This window comes from Suricata suricatta, chromosome 14 (genome assembly GCF_006229205.1).
Source record: "Suricata suricatta isolate VVHF042 chromosome 14, meerkat_22Aug2017_6uvM2_HiC, whole genome shotgun sequence".
NCBI classification, from domain to species: domain Eukaryota; kingdom Metazoa; phylum Chordata; class Mammalia; order Carnivora; family Herpestidae; genus Suricata; species Suricata suricatta.
The window spans coordinates 39,759,302-39,782,702 of NC_043713.1; the positions used below are offsets into that span (position 1 = coordinate 39,759,302).

The window sequence follows — 23,401 nt, forward strand, 5'->3', positions numbered from 1 at the left end:
ACAGATACATTTTTGCTTCGAGTTTACTTTTACACGGCAAATCAATGTAGGACCTCCTAGACAAGATTAATCTATTTTTATTAGAAAAGACATTTAATGTCAACTTTCCCCTTACATAGCCTTTACTGCCATCACATAGATTCCTCTGCAATTTGGCAGCATGGCAACGTTTCCAACTCATGCGAAGTTGGGTTTTAAGAGGTGACGTTAAAATATTTTAAGGATCCTGAAAATACTTTTGAACTTGCAATAAAGATAATTATGATTATTAATTTAATTCCCATGCATAACAGAGGCACAAATCAACCATATGTGATGTAGACTCCCAGAGCAAGCTTCCCAGTAGTACCAGCAAGGCAGCTTCCTCAGGACTGGCAGCCGCTCCACAGAGACTAGTTCCCTCCACAGAGACTAGTTCCCCCCACAGAGACTAGTTCCCTCCACAGAGTCTAGTTCCCTCCACAGAGACTAGATCCCTCCACAGAGTCTAGTTCCCTCCACAGAGACTAGTTCCCTCCACAGAGACTAGTTCCCTCCACAGAGACTAGTTCTCCCCACAGAATCTAGTTCTCCCCACAGAGACTAGTTCTCCCCACAGAGTCTTGTTCCCTCCACAGAGTCTAGTTCCTTCCACAGAGTCTAGTTTCCTCCACAGAATCTAGTTCTCCCCGCAGAGTCTAGTTCCCTCCACAGAGACTGGTTCCCTCCACAGAGTCTAGTTCCCTCCACAGAGTCTAGTTCCCTCCACAGAGTCTAGTTCCCTCCGCACAGTCTAGTTCCCCTCACTTTCAGATGGGCACACTGCAGCTGTTGTTGAAGCAGCAGGCTTGTCTTGACAGAACAGACTGCCCGCACTTCTTGGGCTTTCCTAGCACATACCTTCCTGGCTGTCATGGTACCAGGGAGAGGGAAGAATGTTAGATGTAAGGACATACCTGGGTCTCTACCCACCCAGGTATCCTCAGGACTGTATCCTTCTGTGTTAAAACACACTTTATTACTTTACATTCCATCTGGAAAAGCAAATATGTTTTGAATATGGCAAACAAACAAACCCAGAGAGGAGTATTTTATATACAATGAGAGATAGTGAAGCTCAACTCTGACCTTGTAAAGACTCAGCTATGACAAAAATGTTGATGAGAAGTCAGGGTGTTCTCTGTGGCTAAAGGCTGAAGATCCTGAATGACCAGAAATGATCTGAAGAACTGCATTGCTATCATGGCCATGTGCATGAAGTAATAACTTCTAAATCTTCACTAACCTAACACTGTTAATCCAGAGAATTAAATTGCTGAAGCTGTTTAAAAGGAGTGAGACTTAATAGAGGTTTCTGACAATCTCTTTCCATATCCATTTTTGACTTGAAATGGTGCTTATTATACATATTCAAAAATTTCACCATACGTCATTCTAGTCAGACACCTCTTTTGATTATGAGAAAAACCATGTTTTGTATTCTCACAAAGTCTGTAAACATTGTTAACACAATAAACATCATATGTCATGTGTAAGCTACATCTACCCACTGACATTTAAAAAATAGAGTAACTTTCAAGAACTATTAACAAGGGATTTGTACCAAGAACGGTATAGGAAAGAGCTCAATGTAAAATATTTTCTTTGGATAGATCGTTTCGAAGTGGTTTACAAAAACACAAAATATTATTTACACCATACTAAACTTTCCTAAATGTTCTATGATACTTCTATGTCAAAACTGTCTTATTTTGAGAATCCGGGAATATAGATACAGCAAGTTTAATGCAGAAGCCAATAGCCCTTAGCTTGAGCGAAAGATGCAGTTAGGGTTTCCCAACACCAAGTAGGTGCCAAAATCTTAGCTGCAACTATGTCCTTTTTCCAAGCAGCTTGAAACGCTTTAGTAAAGACCTTATGACTCTTACATCATTATTAGTAAAATCAAAAAAGGTGACAGAGACAGGAACTGGGGCTCTTGACTCCAAGTGCCTAATCCACCCAAACGCACTGCATTTTATTTAAATCGACAAATACCTTTCATCGGCACTGCCAAAATAGAAGTGTAAAAGTTGTTCATTGTTAAGTGAAAATTTTCCCACTGAATATGATCTTAAGATTTTTTGAGAAACATCAAGATTTACTACCCCTTGAATGGTACTAGAGAAGTACGAGTGACACCATGTTCAGTTTGGGGATATTAACTAGAAAATTTAACCATAATCAGTTTATGAGAGTACCAAATTCGTGCCCAATTAGACCAATATTGTGAGCTTTGCTATGCTACTTTGAATAGTTTGGTCCAAATATCTATATTCAGCTGCTGTGTTTAATTCTAGTTCATTCTGGTCATATCAGACGGGAACAAGGGTCTTCTGTATAGATCGTATTACGTGACCCCCGTAGCTCTGCTGGAGTTTGTAGGTCGCCAGGAACATTGGCAATGGGACAAATCACTCTTTCTGTCACTATTACATTTTGTGTGAGACGTGGCTCAAAGACTGTAGTGGAAGGTTGTACGAGAGAACCAGAGGCTGAGTAAGTCTCTGTTACCAAATAGCTACCTTGCTGCAAAGGGTCAGGGATGGCAATGGCTGGTTGGAGAACAGAGCTGGAAGCAGACAAAGCGGAAGCTCCTTGACTGCCTGACACAGTCTGGCCCCTAACAGATTCTGGCTGTTGGGCATCTAGGGAATAGCCACAGGATTCAATCCTAGAATGGCTGTCTTGGGTAGGTGGCTGAGATTGTTTGGCTTCATCATCAATCCCAAGGCTTATCTCTGCAAGCTTTTTAAATTTGGGGCCAAGTGAGTCCAAGAAGCTGTCATCCAGCTCATCGGCAATAAAACTGCAACAACCCACGGAGCCCACGGGGGAACTGGGGGCACCCATTCCTTCGTTATCATAGATCAGCAAGCAGTCATTTGCTTCCTGGGCGTCGTCTTCTTCTGCACAGGCAAACGCTTTCTAAAGGTGGAGAAAAGTGGAAAAAGTGAATTTTCAAAGAGCATTGATTGAAGAATACAGTACAGTTCATGGAACTCAAGGTTTGATCACAAATGTGTAATTTAGGTCCATAGAAGTAAACGCATGCTCTGCATATCAACAGCCTTGCTACAGAAATTATCTGGTGTTTGGAGAACGATAGTGTTGACATTCTTTCAAGACTGAATCTGGACTAGGCCCATGTTTTAACTCTGGGTTTTGAAGGTACATGGATTTTGGCTTACAAAACGAATGTCTTCAAAGCCTGGAGGTTATTCACTAGGCCAAGTGTGGGGTTCCCTGTTTGTGCTTCTTTTAAAGCTAGACTCCCCCAACCCTTGTGGGAGCCAGACCAATAACTAAGGCCCACATCACACCTCAGAGTCCTCATCCCCAAACCCAAGAGCCCTCATCCCAAACAAGCTCTCCCTGCCAGTCACCATTTCAGGAGCTGTCTTCTCAGCAACAGGCCGCATCCCAGGACTTACCAGCTCTGATACTGAAACTGTGTGTGAAATCTATTCTAATGATGCAGCAGTCAAGAGGAAGGCTTTTCTCTTAAAGCTTCCTCTGTTCCTGAACCCTTGTTCCTTTCGGTTCTGTGCTTCCTGACACTTCATCTAATCTTCGATCACATCCCTTTATCCCACTTTTATAAGTGGGCCATTGATTCAATGGTTCTTCAACTTTTGGGAGCATAGACTACTTTGAAAATGTGAAGAATACTATAACCCTGTCTCAGAAAAATACACACGTGTGTTCTGACATGCTTCATGATATAGGAAACACAAAGTCAGCTGCTTTGTATTCCTAAAGAAGATGCTGCTGACCCTGACATGTAAAGGATTTTGCTTTCTGTTATTATTCCGGTTGGAGGAATGAGGTTCCACTTTCTGTGTTATCTCCCTTTTTGTCTCTCTACCATTTTTCCTTCTGACTAGTAGCCCCATTGTGGCAGCCACCTTACGTCATCTGTATTCTATTGGCACCAACGAACCTTATTTTCTTCTTACATTTTAACAAGCTATAAATAAAACAACAACGGATTGCAAAACCGTTGTTGAAGTTGAAAGTGAAAAGACATCTGATGTAAGGATAATAAAGCCACAGAGTTTTCCATCCAATTACCTGAGAAAAATAGGAGTCCAGGAAATTCATGTTTACTGCCCCTTCCCCATAGTCCTTATTGGTTCCTCCTGTGGAATGCCTCGTTCTCATTGTTCCGGACTGTCCTGCGGAGCCAATGCCAAGGCCAGCGGCTGCTCCGAATCCTGCAGCGGCCCCAGCTCCTGTTGCGGCTCCAAGCTTGGTGGTCAGTTCCATTCCCGAAGCTCCTTCCACCACTGTCCCTCCAGCATAGGTATTTGTACAAACTTCTAAAAACAGAAGAGACAATGCTGTAGCATCTTATGCAGTAATTTTTTTTTTTACTGTTTTTTGATATCCCTGAACAGATGCCAGGTAAAGCAAATACCTATGTAAGTGGAAGAAGTTACAACTAATTGACTAGAGGTGATAAGAGCATCCTACCAACTGTTATGTGAGAGTAACAGAGGAGGTGAGGCTGTAACGGAGCAGGTAGGGGCTGTACAGAGGATTTTAGAAGATGAAACAGCTCTGAAAACATGCTAATTGAAATGTATATACAGGAAATAGATTTTCAGTGACAAGAGCCAGAAATAATAAAGTGAAAAACGGAATAGTTAGCACAGAGTCATGGAAAGCTTCTAATGCAATGCTTAGTTGTTTTCAGGAAAAAAGAAATTGAAATTAATCTGTCATATTGCTGCAGTATATGGAAACCAAAGAGGGAACATACATAATATAATCATGCAAATTAGCAGGCACTAATTTAGTGTCGTGGTGCCTAAAGAAAATATAATGTTATGACTGTTCTTATTACCTTTACGTTATACTTTAACAGAAGGTTATATATTTTCTGAATATAGTTTTTGCTATGTAAATAAAATGGGAGAAGCAGGTGAGGATCTGGGGCAAATGATAAAGGCAGACATTTTGGGGTGATCTCATGCAGACTTTGCAGGCTAGCCATTTAAAACAATATGTTGCTAAGTATGGAATTAGGAAAAATTTTAGTATTAGGCATTAGGTCTTCTTGTTCCTCTAGTTTATGCTTTAGTTGTGCCATTGAGATAATATGAATAAAATGGGCATTTAGTAAGTCAAAGAAATAAGTAATTTCACCGGTATCACAACATAAACTACCTTGTCCCATGATGCTTGAATATGAAACTGGTAATTGAACTCAAATCAGCATATTGTTAGTTTTGGGGAAGGAAGAAGGACAACAAGATTGAGCATGTGCACACGTGAGATTTAACTGCAAATATTACCAATGTAATATTTGATGAATATTCTATTCTTAGAATATTTCTAAGAATAGTCAAAACTGAGTGGTAGGTACATAGGGTTTCCTGTATGTCGCTTTATATTTTCTGCATGTGTGAAATCTTTCCTAATTAAAGAAATTAGTAATTGACTGAGAGCTATGCTTTAGTTTATCAAAATTTGGAAAATGTATAACAAATATTCAGATATTAAAAATGGAGGCCTCAATGGACAATGAAGTTCAATGAACTTACTGAAACCTGAGCTAGATCATGGAATTGACTGATATATTAATAGTAAATCTTTTCATTGAAACCCATTGTTCACAGGTAACATCTCCCCAGCATATGTACATATATGCAAATTTAGAAAATGATTTAGAACACTTATTATTTCTCAGTATTTCTTATTTAACCCAGTATTGCTTTAAAAAAAAAACAATTTGTTGTTCACTTACCAGAATTTTCCATGAAATCGGCTCCACTGGCAGTTATAGGTGGCACACAGATATTTGTGATCTCCTGCAAACCATGTTCCAAAAATAAAGATGTTTAAAAATGAACCAAATTTAATGGTGATTTGGATGAAATATGGATCTTTGCCAAAACAAGAAGCCCAAATTCTTGCAAACCATTCTTATGAAATGACATCTGCAGAGCTATCATGCCAAAAGGCTCTGTTCATTTCAGCACTGACTCACAAAGGTCTTTAAAGATCAAGGTGTGTCTTATTTTTATGCCCCATTACCCCTTTTCTGAATATAAATCTAATTTTGCTCCATGTGATTGAAATAAATGTCTTAATCTTTTTTAATGTTTATTTATTTATTTTGAGAGAGAGAGAGAAAGAGAGAGCATTTGCCAGCAGGGGAGGGGGAGAGAGAGAGGAGAGAGAAAACTCCAAGCAAGACTCAATCCCATGAGATCATGACCTGAGCCAAAATCAGTAGTTGGACGCTCACCTGAGTGAGCCACCCAGGTGCTCTGCAATAAATGTTTTAGAAACTGGGTCCTCACCTTGTCTTCAGGCTGAGCTCCTTCGATTCCCCACTGATGAATTGTTCCTTCTGAACCATCAGGAACTGGGAGAAATCCTCCTGTCACTCCCCCCAGAGAACCCATCCCACAGTCACAGGTCAGCAGCAGAAGGGGGACCACTGGTTACAAAGGAAAACAAAATATCGGAACATTTGAATCATTTGGAGACATTTTGACCTGACAGTTATCTGTAACGTTACAGAGAACATACAATATTTTTAGTACTCATGGAAAATCCAATCAAAAGCAAAATTAGTTTCTACAAAATAAAATGTAAGCATACTAAAATTTCATAGATTAGGAAGCTGAAGGAGACAGATTAGATCATTCTTGTGATATGTGCACTTTCATAAAATGGGCACTGTTTGAGGAATGATAAAGGTGGTTGTTCAATTCCTCAATCCTTTTTTGTAGTAGATACCTATTTTTATTGCATTTATTTGTAGATGCTGAGCTATCTATGTATATTATGTCAGGTGAATACACATCTGGATGGTCAGCATTTTGGGCAAGTGGGCAGGGCAATGTTCCTGTAATTTGGACTCTACAGATCTCCTGGTAAACAGCAATTAACCAGCAAACTCCCTCCACAAGTAGAACGATGAGCTAATATTAGTGCAACTGTGACTTAAGAATCTCTAGCTTGGAGGGGCCTTCCGGTCAGGGTAATTTTCATTCTTTCTGTGCATATCTGTCACATCTCAGCCATAAAGATTAACATCATTCTCATGCTAATGGACCAAGAGAAAAATATTGTACCTTCTCTTGAAAGGAAGCATTGGAAAGCTAGGTAGTCAGTGACCCCACCCCCACCTCTGGCCTTTCAAGGCCACTTGAATCCTCATGTTTGCCCAATTAGAGGTGGTTTAGTGAGGGGCTTAAGAGCACTGCCTCTCAAGTCAGACTTGCAGGATTTGTATTTTGGCTCCATCCCTCACCAGCTAAATACATTATATTATCTTTTCTCGTTTCTATGAATTCATCCAGAGAATGGGAGAATGCATTTCGTCTACATCACAGGTTATGGTGAGGATCAAATAAGATAGTAGTATAAGAAAGGTAGTGAGTGCTATGAGGACGTGCTAGTATTGTTTGGATGGGCTACATCAGTTATGTAAATTAGGTCAGTCCTATATATTAGATAGATACAACGTGAAAAAAGTTAGGCCAAGCATATAAATAAAATAGGTTGGATGTTATTGATGTATTTTCTTAATGTTTAATATAAAGTTCATATAAATGATACTTCTACTGGCTTTTTAAAATTGGCATTCTCAATTCTATGACTTTGTTAGTGTGTGGGATGGGACATTGTGAGTTGGTTAGTTTTTAAGGTGATGAATATACATCTGTATGGTGAGTATTTTTAGGTGAGCATAAATAATCTTTTAGAGATCTTGCTTATCGCTGTATCTACAATATATGTTTGGTTTTTATATATGTATCCAGAAAAAGTTTTCCGAAGTGTCAAGTGCATTTCTACAGTCTGGAAAATGTATGTTCTGTCCTGTACAAATATAAAAACATGGCGTTTTTTTCAAATGGTAGCAGTACAGGATGCAAATATGATCATGAGAATAACACAGTGTGTCTTCCCTGATTGCCACCTGGAGCCGTTATCCCCAATGTACAATGGCCTGGCCCTGCGATTTATCCACATTCTAAAAGTCAGCATTTCAAAATTAAGCTCATCAGTGCCAACCTCTATCTCTGTGCTTCATCGAATATTTTCAGTTTTATTGAATGCTTTAAGTGACAACTGCATTCAGCGGTTCAGCTGGTTTTCTTATCCACTGGTCTCCAAATCTTCTCTACGTAATGCCTCACACATTTACCCCTTCCTTTCGAGTCTCATGTCACAGCTCTGAGTCTGGCTTCTGTCATCTCCTCTGAAGTATTACAATAGCCCCCAAACTGTATTTTCTTTTCTAATTTATAGAACACACCACTGCCAGTGTTATCTTCCTAAACACAAATAGGAACATGCTAGGTTTTTATTCAGATACTTTCAGCAGCTCTTTTTTTCTGATAACTTAAAGTGCTAACACCATAACATACATTTGTAAGCCCTTTCAGATTGGTGCCCGTGCATTCTCCAGTTTCATCTCCTTTACCGTCCGCAATTTCCCCATTTGTTAGCCTCTACCTTTTGGAAACACTTTCTTCTCTTCTTGTACTTATATCTGACTCATTTTTCAAGCCTCAAGTTGATGATTCTCCTATTCTGTGAAGCCCCTGTAATCCCCCTTGCAGTAAATTCTACCATAGTAGTATCATGGTATAGTTTTTTCCATAGAGTTCGACACACATAAATCTGTGAACTACGTGAAAACCAGAATCAGGTTCCCTTTTTAAGCTGGATGCTTATCAAGACTCACATACATGGACTAGAAAAATTAGTTTTGAAATTGAGTAATATGATATTGAAAAACTGAAAGGAACCTCAATTTCAGCTATTAAATGAAATGGTGCATGATAAACTGCAAAATAGGAAACACTTCTGGGGGCAGAGGAAGGAGAACCTACAATGTGGTGTATGGCGGATACTAGATGCTGCACTGACAGTTGTATAGCAACTTATTTTTTTTATAAAAAGAGATCTGAACAAATATGACAAATATTATATCTGTTAAGTCTGAATGATGGTTATATGTGTGGCTGTCATGTAATTTTCTGTACTTCTTTGTGGTTTGAAAGTACTTCACAAATTTTAAAATGTTTAAATGACAGTGTTGGAGTGGACGTGATTATCATGAACAATCACTTTATTCTACAAGCCTATGGTTCTGTAATAAATTTGGGAAGTGATTGTGAATTTTTCAAAGGTGTTCCTTACTTATACAAGAGTTTTCCATGAAGTTCTTTTACATAGAGACCTATTACATTCAAAATATTATTTGATTCACAAGATTTTGATTTAAATGCAACTTTTTAGAAACATAACCATTAAATAAAATAAATTTTACTTTTATTGAAAAATAAAACATGTGCAGTGTCCTTAAATGTGTTCAGTGAACTTAATCTTATTAAGTGAAAGCCTCTAAGAGGCTGTATATATAGATAGTAAGCTGTTTTCAGGAAGTGCTGGGTTAAGCAATAATTTTTCAGAGCCCTGATGTATTAATGTTCATTATAAAGCTCAAACTTCTATATTCTCTATAGTTTTCCTTAGATTTATTTGGCCAGGATTTTCTTTCTGTTTTAAAATCTCATGAGATTTAAATATAGAGAAGACATTTTAGAAAGTAGTGCATTGTGGGTAAAGGCATTATTTTGATTATGAACGTTGCTGGCAGTGTGTAGAAAGTTCAATTTAATTTTTGTTCAGAGTTTAATTTTTTCTTGTCGATTCTCCTGTGCTGTTTTCTAAATGTCTAACATACATGACATGCTTTGTTGTATAGATTCTTGGCAAGTGACACGTTAACTTTAAACATGTCAGATTCTTCCTGAAAATGCCACTTTCCCTTATCTTTGCCTGTAACACAATTAAGGAATGGTTCTACATTGCAAAGATGGCATTGCCTGTGCAGCAGGCCTCCGCAAAGACTGATTCCCTGTCAAAAACAGAATTCGGCTTTGTCATACTCACATAGCAACAGAAGAAGACCAAGGAATATCAGGCCGATGGCTGCAGGCCCCAGCCTCCATGATGAGCCTCCACGTGTGCCGTCAGGGTCTTTGTGTCCCCCAGAATTTTCACAGGTGTCCCTGTTGTCACACTGACAGACCTCCAGCGTCAGTCTCTCTGGTGTCTCACATTGTGTGTTCTGACTGTCGGTGACTGTGAGCGAGATTGTGTACGTTCCCGGAGACACCCGTTGCTGAGCATTGAGGAGTGCGGAAGTAGCTGCAGACGGACATCATACAATCAACAGTAGGACAAGATGTCTTTTGTTCTTAAAACTACTTATTTTTGTTAACAGAACCAGGGGTACCTTCAACATCATTGTCACAAATAGTGAGACTGATAGGTGAGATTTGAGCAGTTATTAGTGATGCGGGGCTCAGTTGGGTAAATCAGGCTGCACATCCTCCTTGTCCTTCTTTCTGCCCCCGGTATTGTCACTCATTCCTATCCTGATGTTTCCCCTGAAAGATTACGGGGGGCAGCTATCATGTTGATATGAAGTCCCACTTTCCTGTGGCACAACCAGCCTCTTGTATGTCTGCACCAAGCCCCTGAACTCTCGTGTGTGGCACTCTGAATGTATGCCTTCCCTCTGAGTTCATGTTTTTGTGCCTGACTTATCAAGACTGAGTTTCTCTTTGGCAGCCACGACCTCAGCTGTTCCTGATGGTTTGCATCCCACGTGTCCAAATGCCGGTTGTTGTATGGGATTCTCTGACGGCCTGTTGCCTACCTGACTCTATAATATTGATCATTCTCCATTCTCTGTGTTGTCCCTTTCTCGGTGGCTCTAGCAGCAACTCTTGCAAGCTGCAGAGTTGTCAATGGAACCACTCTTGGCCCTACCATGCCCTTTGATATCGGGCCTGATACACCCAGTCCAACCACGGTTACCTTGTGCAGCCTCACCCAAGCAGGTGTGCCTAGTGCCGGGTCCTATCTGTCTCTGATGTTTCTTTTGCAGCCTTTTTATTGGCCATGTGCCATGTGCCAGTAAACCCGTTTGGACCCAAATGCTACATGACTCATTTGGAGCTAGGGACTTCTACCAAGATCAATAAGGTCCTTGCAAAGAAGACCATGGAGAACAAGATCCCATTGGTGACTTTAGCAATTGCTGACACCTATGACTAGGGCGCGATAGAGCACATTCATGGAAGGAAGCAAGATTGGTTCAAAAAAGAGCTGGAGAAAAATGAGAAGATTCTTATTTAGTCCATTGGCTATTTCTATGAGACTCCTAGAAAACATAGAAAATGTAAAATTAGTATGATAAAAATTAGGAGAAGAGGAAGGATGGATTAACTCTTTCCCATTGGCTAATGGACTGATGGGGATTTCAGTTCACCATGCTCTCAAGATTCCTGATTAGTGACAGACCAAGTAGCACTTCCAATGAGCCTTGAACAGGCAGCTCCTCCAGTTGCTTTGTGTCTGTTCACAATCTTCCTCATTAGGAAAAGTTTATATATTTAGAAATTTAAACAGCTCCGCAATAAAATAGATGCCTGACTCTATTCTTTTTATGGTGTGTTGTGGGAGTAGAAATAAAACGTTAAAAACATGAAAATATAAAACAGACTGCAAATGAAAAACAAAGTATTAAATGGTGCTAACATTATACCATATCATTCCTTTTCTGAAAAGAGAAGAAATTCATGAGACTAAGACCACATCTTCATTGCAAATAATTTTTTCAATTATTTTTGGTAAAGACTGGCTCCCAAATGAGCTCTTTTATCCATCTGGAAATATAAAGCATCAGCAACTTTCATTTATGGAAACAAGTTTCCTATTACTTACCATTGAGTGTTGTGATACTCCATACAACTGGCAATTTTAGACGTTGCTCCTCCAGGGAAAATGTGTAGGGGCCAGTATATTTATTTTCGAGTGCTCTAGCTGAGACAACCACAGAAGGTCGTGAACTACAGATTGTTTGCTTTTCAAGGACGATTGTTGGACAATTTTCGTTAAAACTCGGTACTTCGACATATACGGTGCCTGTAGAAGTTTTACCCGTGTTTTCTGCAAGAATAACATTTTAGAGTTAAAGAAATATACAGAATAGGTTGTACTCAGGAAAATCTTTTGCATTTTTAAATGTTTATTTATTTTTGAGATAGGGAGAGAGACAGAGCACAAGTGGGGGAGGGCAGAGAGAGAGGGAGACACCGAATCCAAAGAGGTTCCAGTCTCCAAGCTGTCAGCACAGCCCGACACAGGGCTTGAACTCACAAACCACAAGATCATGACCGGAGCTCAAGTTGGACACTTAACTAACTGAGCGACCCCGATGCCCCAAGATAACCTTTTAAATGTCTCTTGCACGCAGCCAACTTAGTATAACTTCTCATGAGAAATTATGTTTGTTATTCTTACAAGTAAAAAGATGCCATTTAATTTCCACATCTTGTAAAAAGGAAATTAAAAATTTTCAACTTAGCTGGTGACTATATTAGTATCATTGGCTATTAATTTTATATGCTTGAAACCAAGACCTGTAAGGTGATCCATTCACTGATTACAAATGAAATCAACATAAAAACAATAGTTTTCTTAAATGTATCCTAGTGCATGGACCCGGCACTATGTGAAAGATTTTTGCTTCTGAACCTCGAGCCAAAATATTTGGAATAAACAATGATTTATTTTTATTATCCAAGGTATAGAAGTTAATTGAAGGAAGATCTTTCAATGTTGACAATCATATTTCTCAGTGGTGGGATTAGATGAAAAATTTCTGTTGTTTCCTGTGTAGTTTTTTGCTGTTTTCCCAGGTGACATGATTTTTGGTGTTTATTCTTATTATATTTTCCTATGGTTGCTTCCTGCCTGGACATCAATTAATTTATACTTGATAGAACACAAACAATCAATGAATGCTACTTTCAAAACAGTCCAGAAGATTTTATTGTTCAATGATGTAGTCACATGAGGTCTCAGTAAGTAGCTCACTTTATAAGTAACTCACAAAGGCACCTCATATTCAAGCTGACCTTTCCTGACAGCCATTCTGTATCAATCTTTATCTAACCTCTCCAAACCAGAAATTCCTGGAGGTCTAAAAAAATTTCTGCCTCAACACAGCAAACCAGAGAGACTGAACACAGAATTCACAGGTACTACAAACTCCATTAAGAAGTTGGAATGCTCTGTCTTCTGGATTCAGCTGCCTCAGATATGAAACCCAAGACCCCTAAGATAATTAACTTTATTTAGTGGTGAAGGCAATATATTAAGTAATCATCATCATCTATTCATAAAGAAATTCAAATTGGAGTTACATTTCTCTAAAAATGGGTGAAATATTTTTAAAAGATTTTTATTTTTTTAAGTAATCTCTACACCCAATGTGGGGCTTGAACTCACAATCCCAAGGTCAAAAATCACATGCTCTATGGAGCCAGGTGCCCCATTTTGAAATATTTTTCTCACCATCGATGGCCAGAACCTCAGCTGTGATTGTCTTGTTAACTATGAAAGTAGCATCCCGATCGATGTTTTTGACAAATTTGATTTCAGCAGTTTTGGAATTGATGTATAGCAAACCACCATCATTACGCCCCATGATGTACCTGTTTTATGATAGAAAAGATAATAGTTTTCTTTCAAATATGGAATGTTTATCAATTTAATGAAAATGACTCATTTTATATTTAATGTATTTATACTTAATTTAAGACATTAAAAGATACTTTTATAAACAGCAGCAGAAAATTAGCGTATTAGCATGGACACACAGTATTCCATGATCTTTAAGTATTAGCCTGTGCAATACAAGAATTGTGTCCTTGCTCTTACAGTAACTACTTTGCATGGTGTTCTCATATTTGGGGCATGTATGTTTTGTCTGTGCTGTGCACCATGGTCTTCTGGTGAACTTCTACTGTTTTTAAAGACTCTACTGAAAGTTTCTGTGAAGTCTTTTCCTGCTTACTCTCAACAGGCTAAGGCATTCTTTTCTTACTTTCTACTTTAACCTATGCTCATGTTATCTGTGCCAATAGCAGAATATGTTCGTGATTTGGTTACATGTCTCTTCTTGAGTTAGCCAGTTCCTGGAGCTGGCCACTTTGTATCTCTTTGTATTCTTGGCATGTAATAGTTTAGGTGTAGTAGATTGTGGTAGCCTATAAATGAAAACTACGTGAAGGAGTAATGTACAGACAATCTTACTTGACATATGAGGCAGCATTACCGGTGTCTTCATCAGTGGCTTGATATGTTCCCAGGACATAATTGACCAATTTTTTAGTACTTATGCCTTTCTGCACAGTAAATTTCTTGGAAGAAGGACGGAATGCAATTCCTTCTTTCACATTCACCACTTGAATCGTCACTGGGATTGACTGGACTCGATACTGAGAGATTACTGATTGGTGGAATTCAGCTTTGTTTTTGACAGCAATACCAAGTTGCACATTTTGTAGCTGTTCATAATCTAGAGCCTAGAGTAAAAAATAGAATTAGAAGGAAAGATGTATCACAGAAATTCAACCTGGCAAAACCAGAAGAGGAAAAGAGAACTTGACGTTACATGCTATGAATGGCTGCTTTTATTTCTATATAGCAAGACAATTTCAGAAATCGTTGTAATGTTGAGATAGAGAAATCATTAAAATTTTTAGCTCCCAAGACCTTAGCTTCTTAACCAACACTTACAAAACAGGGCACCTCTTTTTAGACCACTAAGACATCATTATAGCTCCTTTAGGCTCTGCAGTGCAATGGAAAGAATCCCAGATCTGCTGTGGTAGCATAGTTTGAATCCTGGTTCTGAGGCCTAATAGCTGTGTGACTCATAGCACAATATTTAATTTCTTCTCTGATTCTCAAATTTTCACTTCTGGAAAAAACCCAAATCTTACCTCATTAGATTGTTGTGAGGACTGCACAAATTTTGTCCCCAAATACATTCCTAAGAATGGTGGTTATAGCCATTCAGAGAATAGCTATTGGATTCATGTGCAAGTGTCTTTCCTGACTTAAAAACTCCTAGGTGGCAAAGGAAAGCCATCATAATAAGCTTGATTGGACAGTGTGCATCCAAAACACAGTGGGTGGGTGACCCATCAACTCTTTGTAGAACCATTTTCAGATGGTCTTATGTGATAACTTTTGTTTGACTCTCTTACTGAGGTGGCCCATAGGAAGGCCTGAGGAATCCCAGGAAAGCTTCTTCCATTTGCTAATACATGTTTTGAGTGTGATGAGATAAGGAGATGTTCATTGGGGATACATTTGTATATTACTGAAAATAACTAAGGGAAGAGATCTTGATTTGAGTTTTAAGTTTCCAATGACTAGTTTTGTGAGCTCAGGCATTCCTCAGGGGAGTGGAAGAGAAAGTATAAATAGGCAATTATAATACAAGGGGAAAATAACAAGAGAAATTATAGAATCTATGCACAAAAGTGAGTGAATACCTCTCCTTGGGACAGTTATAAAACCTTCTGAGATATTTCAAGTGAGCTGAATGTTGAAGGGTGAGGAGGAGTGTTTTAGGCAGAAGTTGAAACGTTTGCAAATGCCCAGTGTTACAGAAAGTGACAGGGAGCTGGTTGCCGATGGTGAGAGACCTTGTATTTAATTCAGAGGGGGCTCTGAAGGTCATCTTGAAGGCCAGCAGCTGGTCATCAGTCTTAGCTGCGATTAGAGTCCTCTGAGGAGCATTTAAGACCTTCCCTTACCTGAGCTTCCCCACAGACCAATGGAACCCCTAATTTTTACATTCCCATGGGTGAAGAAATGTTGCAGGTGATTCAAATGAGCAATAAGAGTTGAGGGTTGGGGCGCCGGGGTGGCTCAGTTGGTTAAGCAGCTGACTCGGTTTTGGCTTGGGTTATGATTTCATGGTTGTGGGATTGAGCCCTGTGTTGGGCTCTGCACTGAGTGTGGAGCCTGCTTGGGATTCTGTCCCTCTCCCTCTCTCACTCATGCACAGCGTGGTCACTCTCTCTCTCAAAATAAATAAACTTAAAAAGAAAAGAGTTGAGGGCCACTTTAATGGCCAATGGAGAATAAGGAAAGGTTTTAAAGAACAGAGTGCTCCAGATTGGTGTTAAGAAAAGCACGGTTGTAGACTGGTGGCGGTAGGAGGATGAAGGGGGCATAAACAGCAGGAAGGACATCTATCAGGAGGGACTATGGACATCTAAGGGCAAGGAGGCAAGGCCAGCGAGAGCACAGGCCAGCAGAAGGAAGACCAGGGCCTGACATAAAGGACAATTCCAGTGCAGATTTGGAAGACAGGCTGTTTGTAGTGAGGAAACGCTATGACTGAAGGATAAAGTCCAGGTTTCTAGTTTGGAAACTAGATGACTCCGATACAGGAGAGGAATACATCATTTTCAGGGATTGCTGGGAATTTGTAATACATCCTTGCAAGTGAGGTGGCTACAGCCCTCTCTCTGAAAAGCAGAGTCATAGGAGCTGTTTGCACAGCTTCCAGCAATCAGGCCTTCCAGCAATTTCCTTGTTAAGGGCATACTATAGGTCTGACACTGTACTGGACTCAAGGAAATAAAGAAAAAGGTCCCAGATAGTCCAGTGTCCTGTGCCAAGGAATGTCTTCAAATAGTAATTTTTTCTAGTCTATAAAGTGTCCAGGCAGAAATACCCTTCCCCTACATCATTCCAGATTGGATTCTGTGTGTCGAGGGCATGTCTGTTACAGCCAAGCATGTTCAATGTAAGGTTTACTCAATTATTATTTTTTATCTTGCAGATTGAATTATATATTCCCATTTTCCAAATTATATTTTCCCCTTTTATGACTGTAACAAGCCCACTTAACTCCGGATGGCAAATTCACAGGCTACAGTGCCATGTATTCTTATCTTTTTTAAAGTTTAATTGTAGAGAGTAAATGAATTAAGTTAAGAAATGTGTTTTACATTTTGGTGTTTAAACAGGCACACCTATAAATATATGTATATTAGTGCATTTGTGTTTACTATAGAAAATATGATAGCTTGGAAAGAAATAAATCAACATGTTTAAAAAAAGTAATCCTGGGCACCTGGGTGTCTCAGTTGGTTAAGCTTCTGATTCTTGGTTTCGGCCCAGGTCATAATCTCATGGTTTGTGAGTTCAAGCCCCACGTTGGGCTCTGCACTGACAGAATAGAGCCTGCTTGGAGTTCTCACCATCCCCCTCTCTCTCTTCTCCCACCCTTCTCCTCTCTTTCTCTCTCTTCCCCTTCTCTACTCTCTCTCTTTCAAAATAAATAAACTTAAAAAATAAATTTTAAAAAAAGCTGTCCTTAGGTATTGGGGCTGTGTCTGTATCTTTAAAAAATTCTATCTACGTTTATGTGTTTTCTTAATTTTCTGTAAAGAAGCGGTTTATTATTAATAAGTGAATAAAGTTTATTCATATAAATGATAGAGTTTGGGCTAACATGGATTATTTTTTTCACTGAAGAGAAATAGACCTTACCTTAACCACCTTCAGGATACCTTCATTGGTTCTCGGATCAGTTTGTATTTCAAACCAATTCCCTTCATTTCCAGAGGTAAAGAAATACACTGCAAGCCAATTATCTGTGAATTCTTCATCCCAATCTATAACTTGAAATCGAATCAACTCAGAACTTAAAGTATTTTCCTCAATGTGTGCTGAATACTAAAAAGGAGAGAAGCAGAATTTAAGAGTTGTCAGGTTTTATCTAAAGAGATCCTATTCTGAATAGCATTAGTCCTTAGTTCTCAAATTGTGTATTGCCTCTTGCTGGTTACTAAATTCTTGTGTTTTACAAAAGTGTATTTTTTAAGAAAGTGCAGACAACATAAATAGAAGCCAGCAAGCAGGTGAATACTGAATTAGGATGGCAATATATTGTATAAAGACAATATGATGGTAATATTTTAGTATAAAATAAAGAATATACATAAATTATTCTTCAAGGAGGCAAGGCATACCTGAGATTCTCTGAACCTTGGGAAGTTATCATTGACATCTTTTACTTTAATACTACATTCACATTGAGTCGATAGTCCTTCTCCGTCTTTGTCTGCACCGCTCACAACAAGACGATAGTTGCTAACTTGCTATATTTGGAGAAAAATAAAGAAATATAATTAATCTCCAGCACCAAGAATACAAATAACAACTACCTACTTCCTATGGGGGTGAAAATATTCAAGTTCATAGTTAATTCTTGAGAAGGATCACATGAGCTGTTCATTGTTCATCATAGAGGAGGCATGTGGGGCTCTGGAGGGTTGTGTAAATTTTTAAGGGGCAGAAACAAGGTTTTCACTTTAGTGAGTTTCTTAGGGCAAGAAAGTGCAGTTGGAGCAAGAATGGGCAATGAGGATGGTGGGATGCTTATTTAAGGGAAGTTCACTTATAGAGCTTTCCTATTGGTCTATTTGGAGAATCATTTGCATAGAAGTAATAGAAAGTCTGACAGGGTATTGTGTGGTGACAAAGATGGTGGTGCTGGTGATGTTAGTGATGGTGGTAGGATGATGGGAAAGAGAGGAGGGGGTTCTTTAGTGTTCTGGAAGCAGGGGCAAAATGAAAATTATTCAGTAGAAAAAGTGTAACATCACAGAAAGCTTTATTCCAGAAAGTAATTTCTTCCTTCATCTGATAATTTTCATTTTCCTCCACCATAGAAGGAATAAGTCACAGGTTCAGTTTTTGTCTCTGTAGGCTTTGATGCTTTCTTTTACTCTCCACTTTACCTCTCACTAGAACACTGATACTTGTTTATTTAGGGTACGATTGATTCTACAGGTCTTAGAAACATGTCTCACCCCACTAGAATCACACTGGAATGCAAACAGTTTCCTAAATTGGCCTAGTTGAGTGTGGAGAACCTCTTTTTCTTTCTCCTTTCATTCTTAGGTAAAATGGGGTCACCTCTCTTGGCTTTCTTACAATTAAATCCTTTATTATTGAATATTCCCAAGTGCCTTGCTTTACCTCTCGATCAAGAGAATTGGTTAAGGTACGGACTTCGCCAGTGTGTCTGCTTAGGAGGAACATGGGTGTGCCTGCAGGTTCCTGAGAGACGATTTTGAAGGCAATTCTAGAGTTCAGGTGGTTTGGCTCATCTGCGTCTGTGGCATTTAGTATCATCACCAGTGAGTCTAGGCATACAGAAGTAGTTCATTAAAAAATACTTAAAGACTGACATTCTGTTCACATTAAATATTCGACACCATTTCAAATTGACCTTTATTTTTAAAAATCTTAAGTCTATGTATATGCTCAAAAATGAATTACATCTCTTTTTCAGTATCTCTTACTGTCTCAATCAGGTAGAACTGTGCTGACTCCATAAAAATCCTCTCATTGTTCTTACACCTTGGCTGTGTTGGAGTTGAGACTCTTTTCTGTCTTTATTTCTTCCCTTCATGCATGGCATTCTCATTCTTTCCTTTTCCCAAATTATCCAAGTAATTGTGTGTCTCTGTCCTTTATAATCTAAAAAAGTCTAGCTGATGCAGCCAGGCTACCTACAACCACCCTTTTAGCTTTATGACCACTGCCAACCACTCATGTGACTTAAGTATAGAGAATGAGATCCTATTGACTTGATAACACTGGAAATACAATGGCAGTGGATAGTTAGCCCAAGTGCACATATTACAGAAGAAGACCCAGGTTATTTTGATGAATTTTTCTGCAAAACTACTGGTGAAAACTAAGGCAATAAATAAGCTTCTAAAAATAATATACTACAGTGATCTTTGTATTTTAAAATGAAAAAGGTTGGATGTGGTAGATATTGTAAAGACTTACTTGAAGCACTGTTTTCTTCAATTTCACCCATGAATACACTTTGTGAAAATATTGGAGGATTGTCATTCACGTCTAAAATTTTAACTGTTAATATAAGTGGTTTCTCTACATCTTGTCCTTGGGCATTCATAGCATGACAGGTTATCTAGAAAAAGGAGGGGAAAGTCACTCATTACTCTACAAACTCAGTTTGCATACTTTAGTAATGTTTTATTTACTTTTGAGACAGAGAGAGACAGAGCCTGAGTGGGGAGGAGCAGAGAGAGAGGGAGACACAGAATTGGAAGCAGGCTCCAGGCTCTGAGCTCTTAGCACAGAGCCCAACACAGGGCTCGAACCCATGAACATGAGATCATGACCTGAGCCCAAGTCAGTGGCTTAACCGACTGAGCCACTCAGGCACCCCAGTTTGCATACTATTAAAACTTGTAGAAATAAGGCCTCTATTGGCATGCACAGACCTTTTGTGCAAAGAAGAAAAATATTTCTCCAAACAAGTAGACAAAGTAAGAAAAGGTGGCCACTCTGGGCAGGCCAGTTAGGCAAGCTGCCCCTTCTTCCAAGCTGGTAGTGTCTTATGGCAAGGTGAACCACTTTGCAGGATGCATGTTGGATTTCAGTGCCTACTTACACACCCTCCTGCTCTATTCAATTCAGGGGCACAACCATAAATGGAGGCTCTTCACAGAGGGACTAACATTGTTATTTGTTGGTGGATTGATTCATGCACTGATCTCTCTTCCAAAGTAGCCAGTAGAAGAGTATCACATTCTAAAGCCACGGGGCACAAATGTAAGGTGCCCAATGTTGAGGACACAAACTTACCTGGAAGCTTGGAGTCTCCTCACGATCGACTATGGCCGTTATGTTAATTTCTCCAGTGTTTTTGTCAACAACAAAGATTCCAAAAGGGGGTTGATCAATTCCCATTCCAGAAATTCGGTAGGTTATTTTCTGGGTTGCTTGGAAATCTGACGTAATCTGCAGCCCCGAATACCCAAAATGTTAATATGATCATTCATCAGACCTTTTCCTCCCTCTTTTCTCCACCTTCATAGTCTAAAGTCGTCTGTTTCTTTTATTCACTCTTTCTGACACTGTGATGGTTACTTTTTGCCTTGATAAATACTAGGAATGTGAAATAATTCAAATTGTTGCTTCTGTTGACCAGCATAGACCAATATATGTTAATCATTTTGGCTTTAGAATGTTTGCTCAGATTATGGTCGCCATGGTGATGTTAAAAGGCTGGAAGTCATGGATACTTAATATTGAAAAGACTACCTCTGAATGCTCCCTCCCTTAATAGGTAAAATTAAAAGAAAGACATTTGTTTTAGTTTAAATAGGAGGAGCTTGAGAGAAAAAGAGGAAAGAGATTATACAGTGTTAAAAGTAAGTATTAAAATAAATTGCTTACTATTATTGTTTTACTTTTTATTATGATAATATTTAATCTTTTTAAAATGGAAAGTTTCAAATATACAGAAAGTTATAATAGTATAATGAACCTGATATATCTCATCACTCAGTTTTAATAGTTGTGAATACATAGACTCCCAACCATTTTTCTCATTATCTTATCCGTATATTCTTTTGCTATTTGCAAAAGGCTTATTCATAGAAATTGGTCCACATGTCTCTTAACTATTATTACCCTAGAAGCCATAGTTCCTTCATCTTTCTCTATGTTATTGTTATTGTTTTTTGGCTGAAGATATCAGGTTATTTTTTCTGTGGACTCCCCAATCTGCATTTTGCTAAATGGAGTTGCCATATCATTTTAATGTACGTCTGTTCCATGTATTCCAAAAACTCACATTGCCCTCCTGATATGACTTACTTTGGCAATTGGGTTTCTTTTCGAGTTGTCTTCTCTTTCTCTGCAGGGTTTTGCAAATTTCACCCATTCACGTTTATATCTCCTTAGGCCTTGTACTGCAGTCTCTTCTTCTCCGTGTTGACCTTTTGTCTTATGTGAAAAGGCATCCCATTTTATCATGCACGTTGTTGGGAGGTTTTGCTTTCAGTATTGGTTATTAACACCTAGGTTGAGGAGCCCCCTCTATTTCATGGAGTCTAGGACTGTTGAATGTCTAATTTGCTTGGCCTCATATTTTGTCAAGCAGAGAAGAAACATTAAATAACTAAAACAATTACAGAACCATATGATTTTCAATATTAGGATTTAATAATTTTTTATATGTCCTTTATATATTCCACAATATCTGACTCCTCTGGGTATCTAGGACTTGTTTAATAAAAACCTGTTGGTTTATTTAAAATAAGAAAAAAAATAATAAGAAGGAAGCATGTATGAGTTAAAAGTACAATAATGATATTTATACCTTGTTGGTATTTAAAATTGGGTTAGTTTTAATTTCATTTTCACAATTAACAGTTTTAAGCATTAAATAAATACTTATTTTTCTCAAATACAATTTTCATTTTGTAAACTAAACTATTATTTTAATTACAAAAAACGTTTTCATATTTTACCTCTATTCGCAATTCTCCGAGAACCAATCCGAGCACCTGTAGACATTTAAATAAGGTCAAATTAAATGTGAATTCTTTGAAGAAGTCATTGCTTAAGATAACCTTATTCATGTTATGGTTTGTTTTTATTTCAGAAGAAGTAGGTTTGGGGAAGCAGGTAAAATCCTCCCAGGAAAAAGAAAATACTCTCAATAGAAACAAGTTCTTCCAGTGTTTTTCATCTGACTACACAATTCCAGTGAAATACAGAAGAACTGACCGAACTATGCAAACTCTGGCAAACAGCCAGCTGCAGCAACCTGACATTTCTTACCTGGCTGTTCTATAAATACTTCCCAGGAACTGGGGGAGATACTGCTTTGGGAAACAGTGGCGAGCATCATTGTGATAAGCTATTCGCTGGCGGCACTTACAGGGGAAGGCGTTTTCTTAGTTGTACAAGGGTGGAGAAGATGGCCCAGAACTAGTCAGGTTTAGAGAGGAACATAAAAGATGGGGATGTACTATTCCACTCACAAGTACTGTTTACTGTCGGACACAGATCTGTGAATCTCTGCCCTATTACTTTACTTTAAATGTTGAACCTAATTTTTGTACCGATCTGAAAAAATTAGATGAGGATAAAATGAAGTCAGGCAGGCAAGGGTCTTTACATTTTCAAGAACATATGAAAACTTCATTTATGTTGCATTCTGTTTTATTTTCTCCCTGGAATGCATTTTTTAAAAATTTGGGTATAGTTGACACACAATGTTATATTAGTTTCAGGTATACAACTTTGCGATTTGACAAGTTTATAAATTATGCTATGTTCACAAGTGTAGCTACCATCCGTCCTGTTATGTTGTTTTTACAACATCATTGACTATTCCTTATGCTGAGCCTTTTATTCCTGTGACTTATTCATTCCACACCTGGAAGCCTGTATCCCCCACTTGGCTTCATTCATTTTGCTCAGCCCCCCACCATTCTCCTCTCTGGCAATTATCAGTTTGTTCTCTGTGTTGACAGCTCTGACTCTGCTTTTTTTTTTTTTTGGCTTATTCTTTTCTTTTCTTATTTAGATTCCACTTATGAATGGAATCATATGGTATTATGCTTTCTCAGTCTGACTTATTTCACTTAGCGTGATACCCTCTACGTCTGCCCATGTTGTCTCAGAT

General features: G+C 38.6%; 2 protein-coding genes across 2 annotated transcripts in view; both read right to left on the bottom strand.

Annotated features, from left to right (window-relative positions):
* Nucleotides 1-2,023, bottom strand: part of DSG2 (desmoglein 2) — a 59,966-nt gene extending 57,943 nt beyond the window's left edge. The window contains exon 1 of the mRNA XM_029921564.1: nucleotides 2,017-2,023. Coding sequence (XP_029777424.1) covers nucleotides 2,017-2,023 — 7 coding nt within the window. The remainder of the gene's footprint in view (nucleotides 1-2,016) is intronic.
* Nucleotides 1,969-22,349, bottom strand: DSG3 (desmoglein 3). Its single transcript, XM_029921566.1, has 15 exons — nucleotides 22,239-22,349; nucleotides 21,583-21,711; nucleotides 20,566-20,721; nucleotides 19,741-19,885; nucleotides 18,919-19,085; nucleotides 17,907-18,035; nucleotides 17,425-17,610; nucleotides 14,161-14,432; nucleotides 13,420-13,559; nucleotides 11,785-12,009; nucleotides 9,943-10,200; nucleotides 6,330-6,469; nucleotides 5,771-5,834; nucleotides 4,093-4,340; nucleotides 1,969-2,946 (listed from the first exon to the last, which is right to left on the bottom strand). The coding sequence occupies exons 1-15, from the start codon at nucleotides 22,347-22,349 to the stop codon at nucleotides 2,329-2,331; spliced, it is 2,988 nt and encodes a 995-aa protein (XP_029777426.1). The 3' UTR covers nucleotides 1,969-2,328.
* Between the last annotated feature and the right edge of the window lie 1,052 nt (nucleotides 22,350-23,401).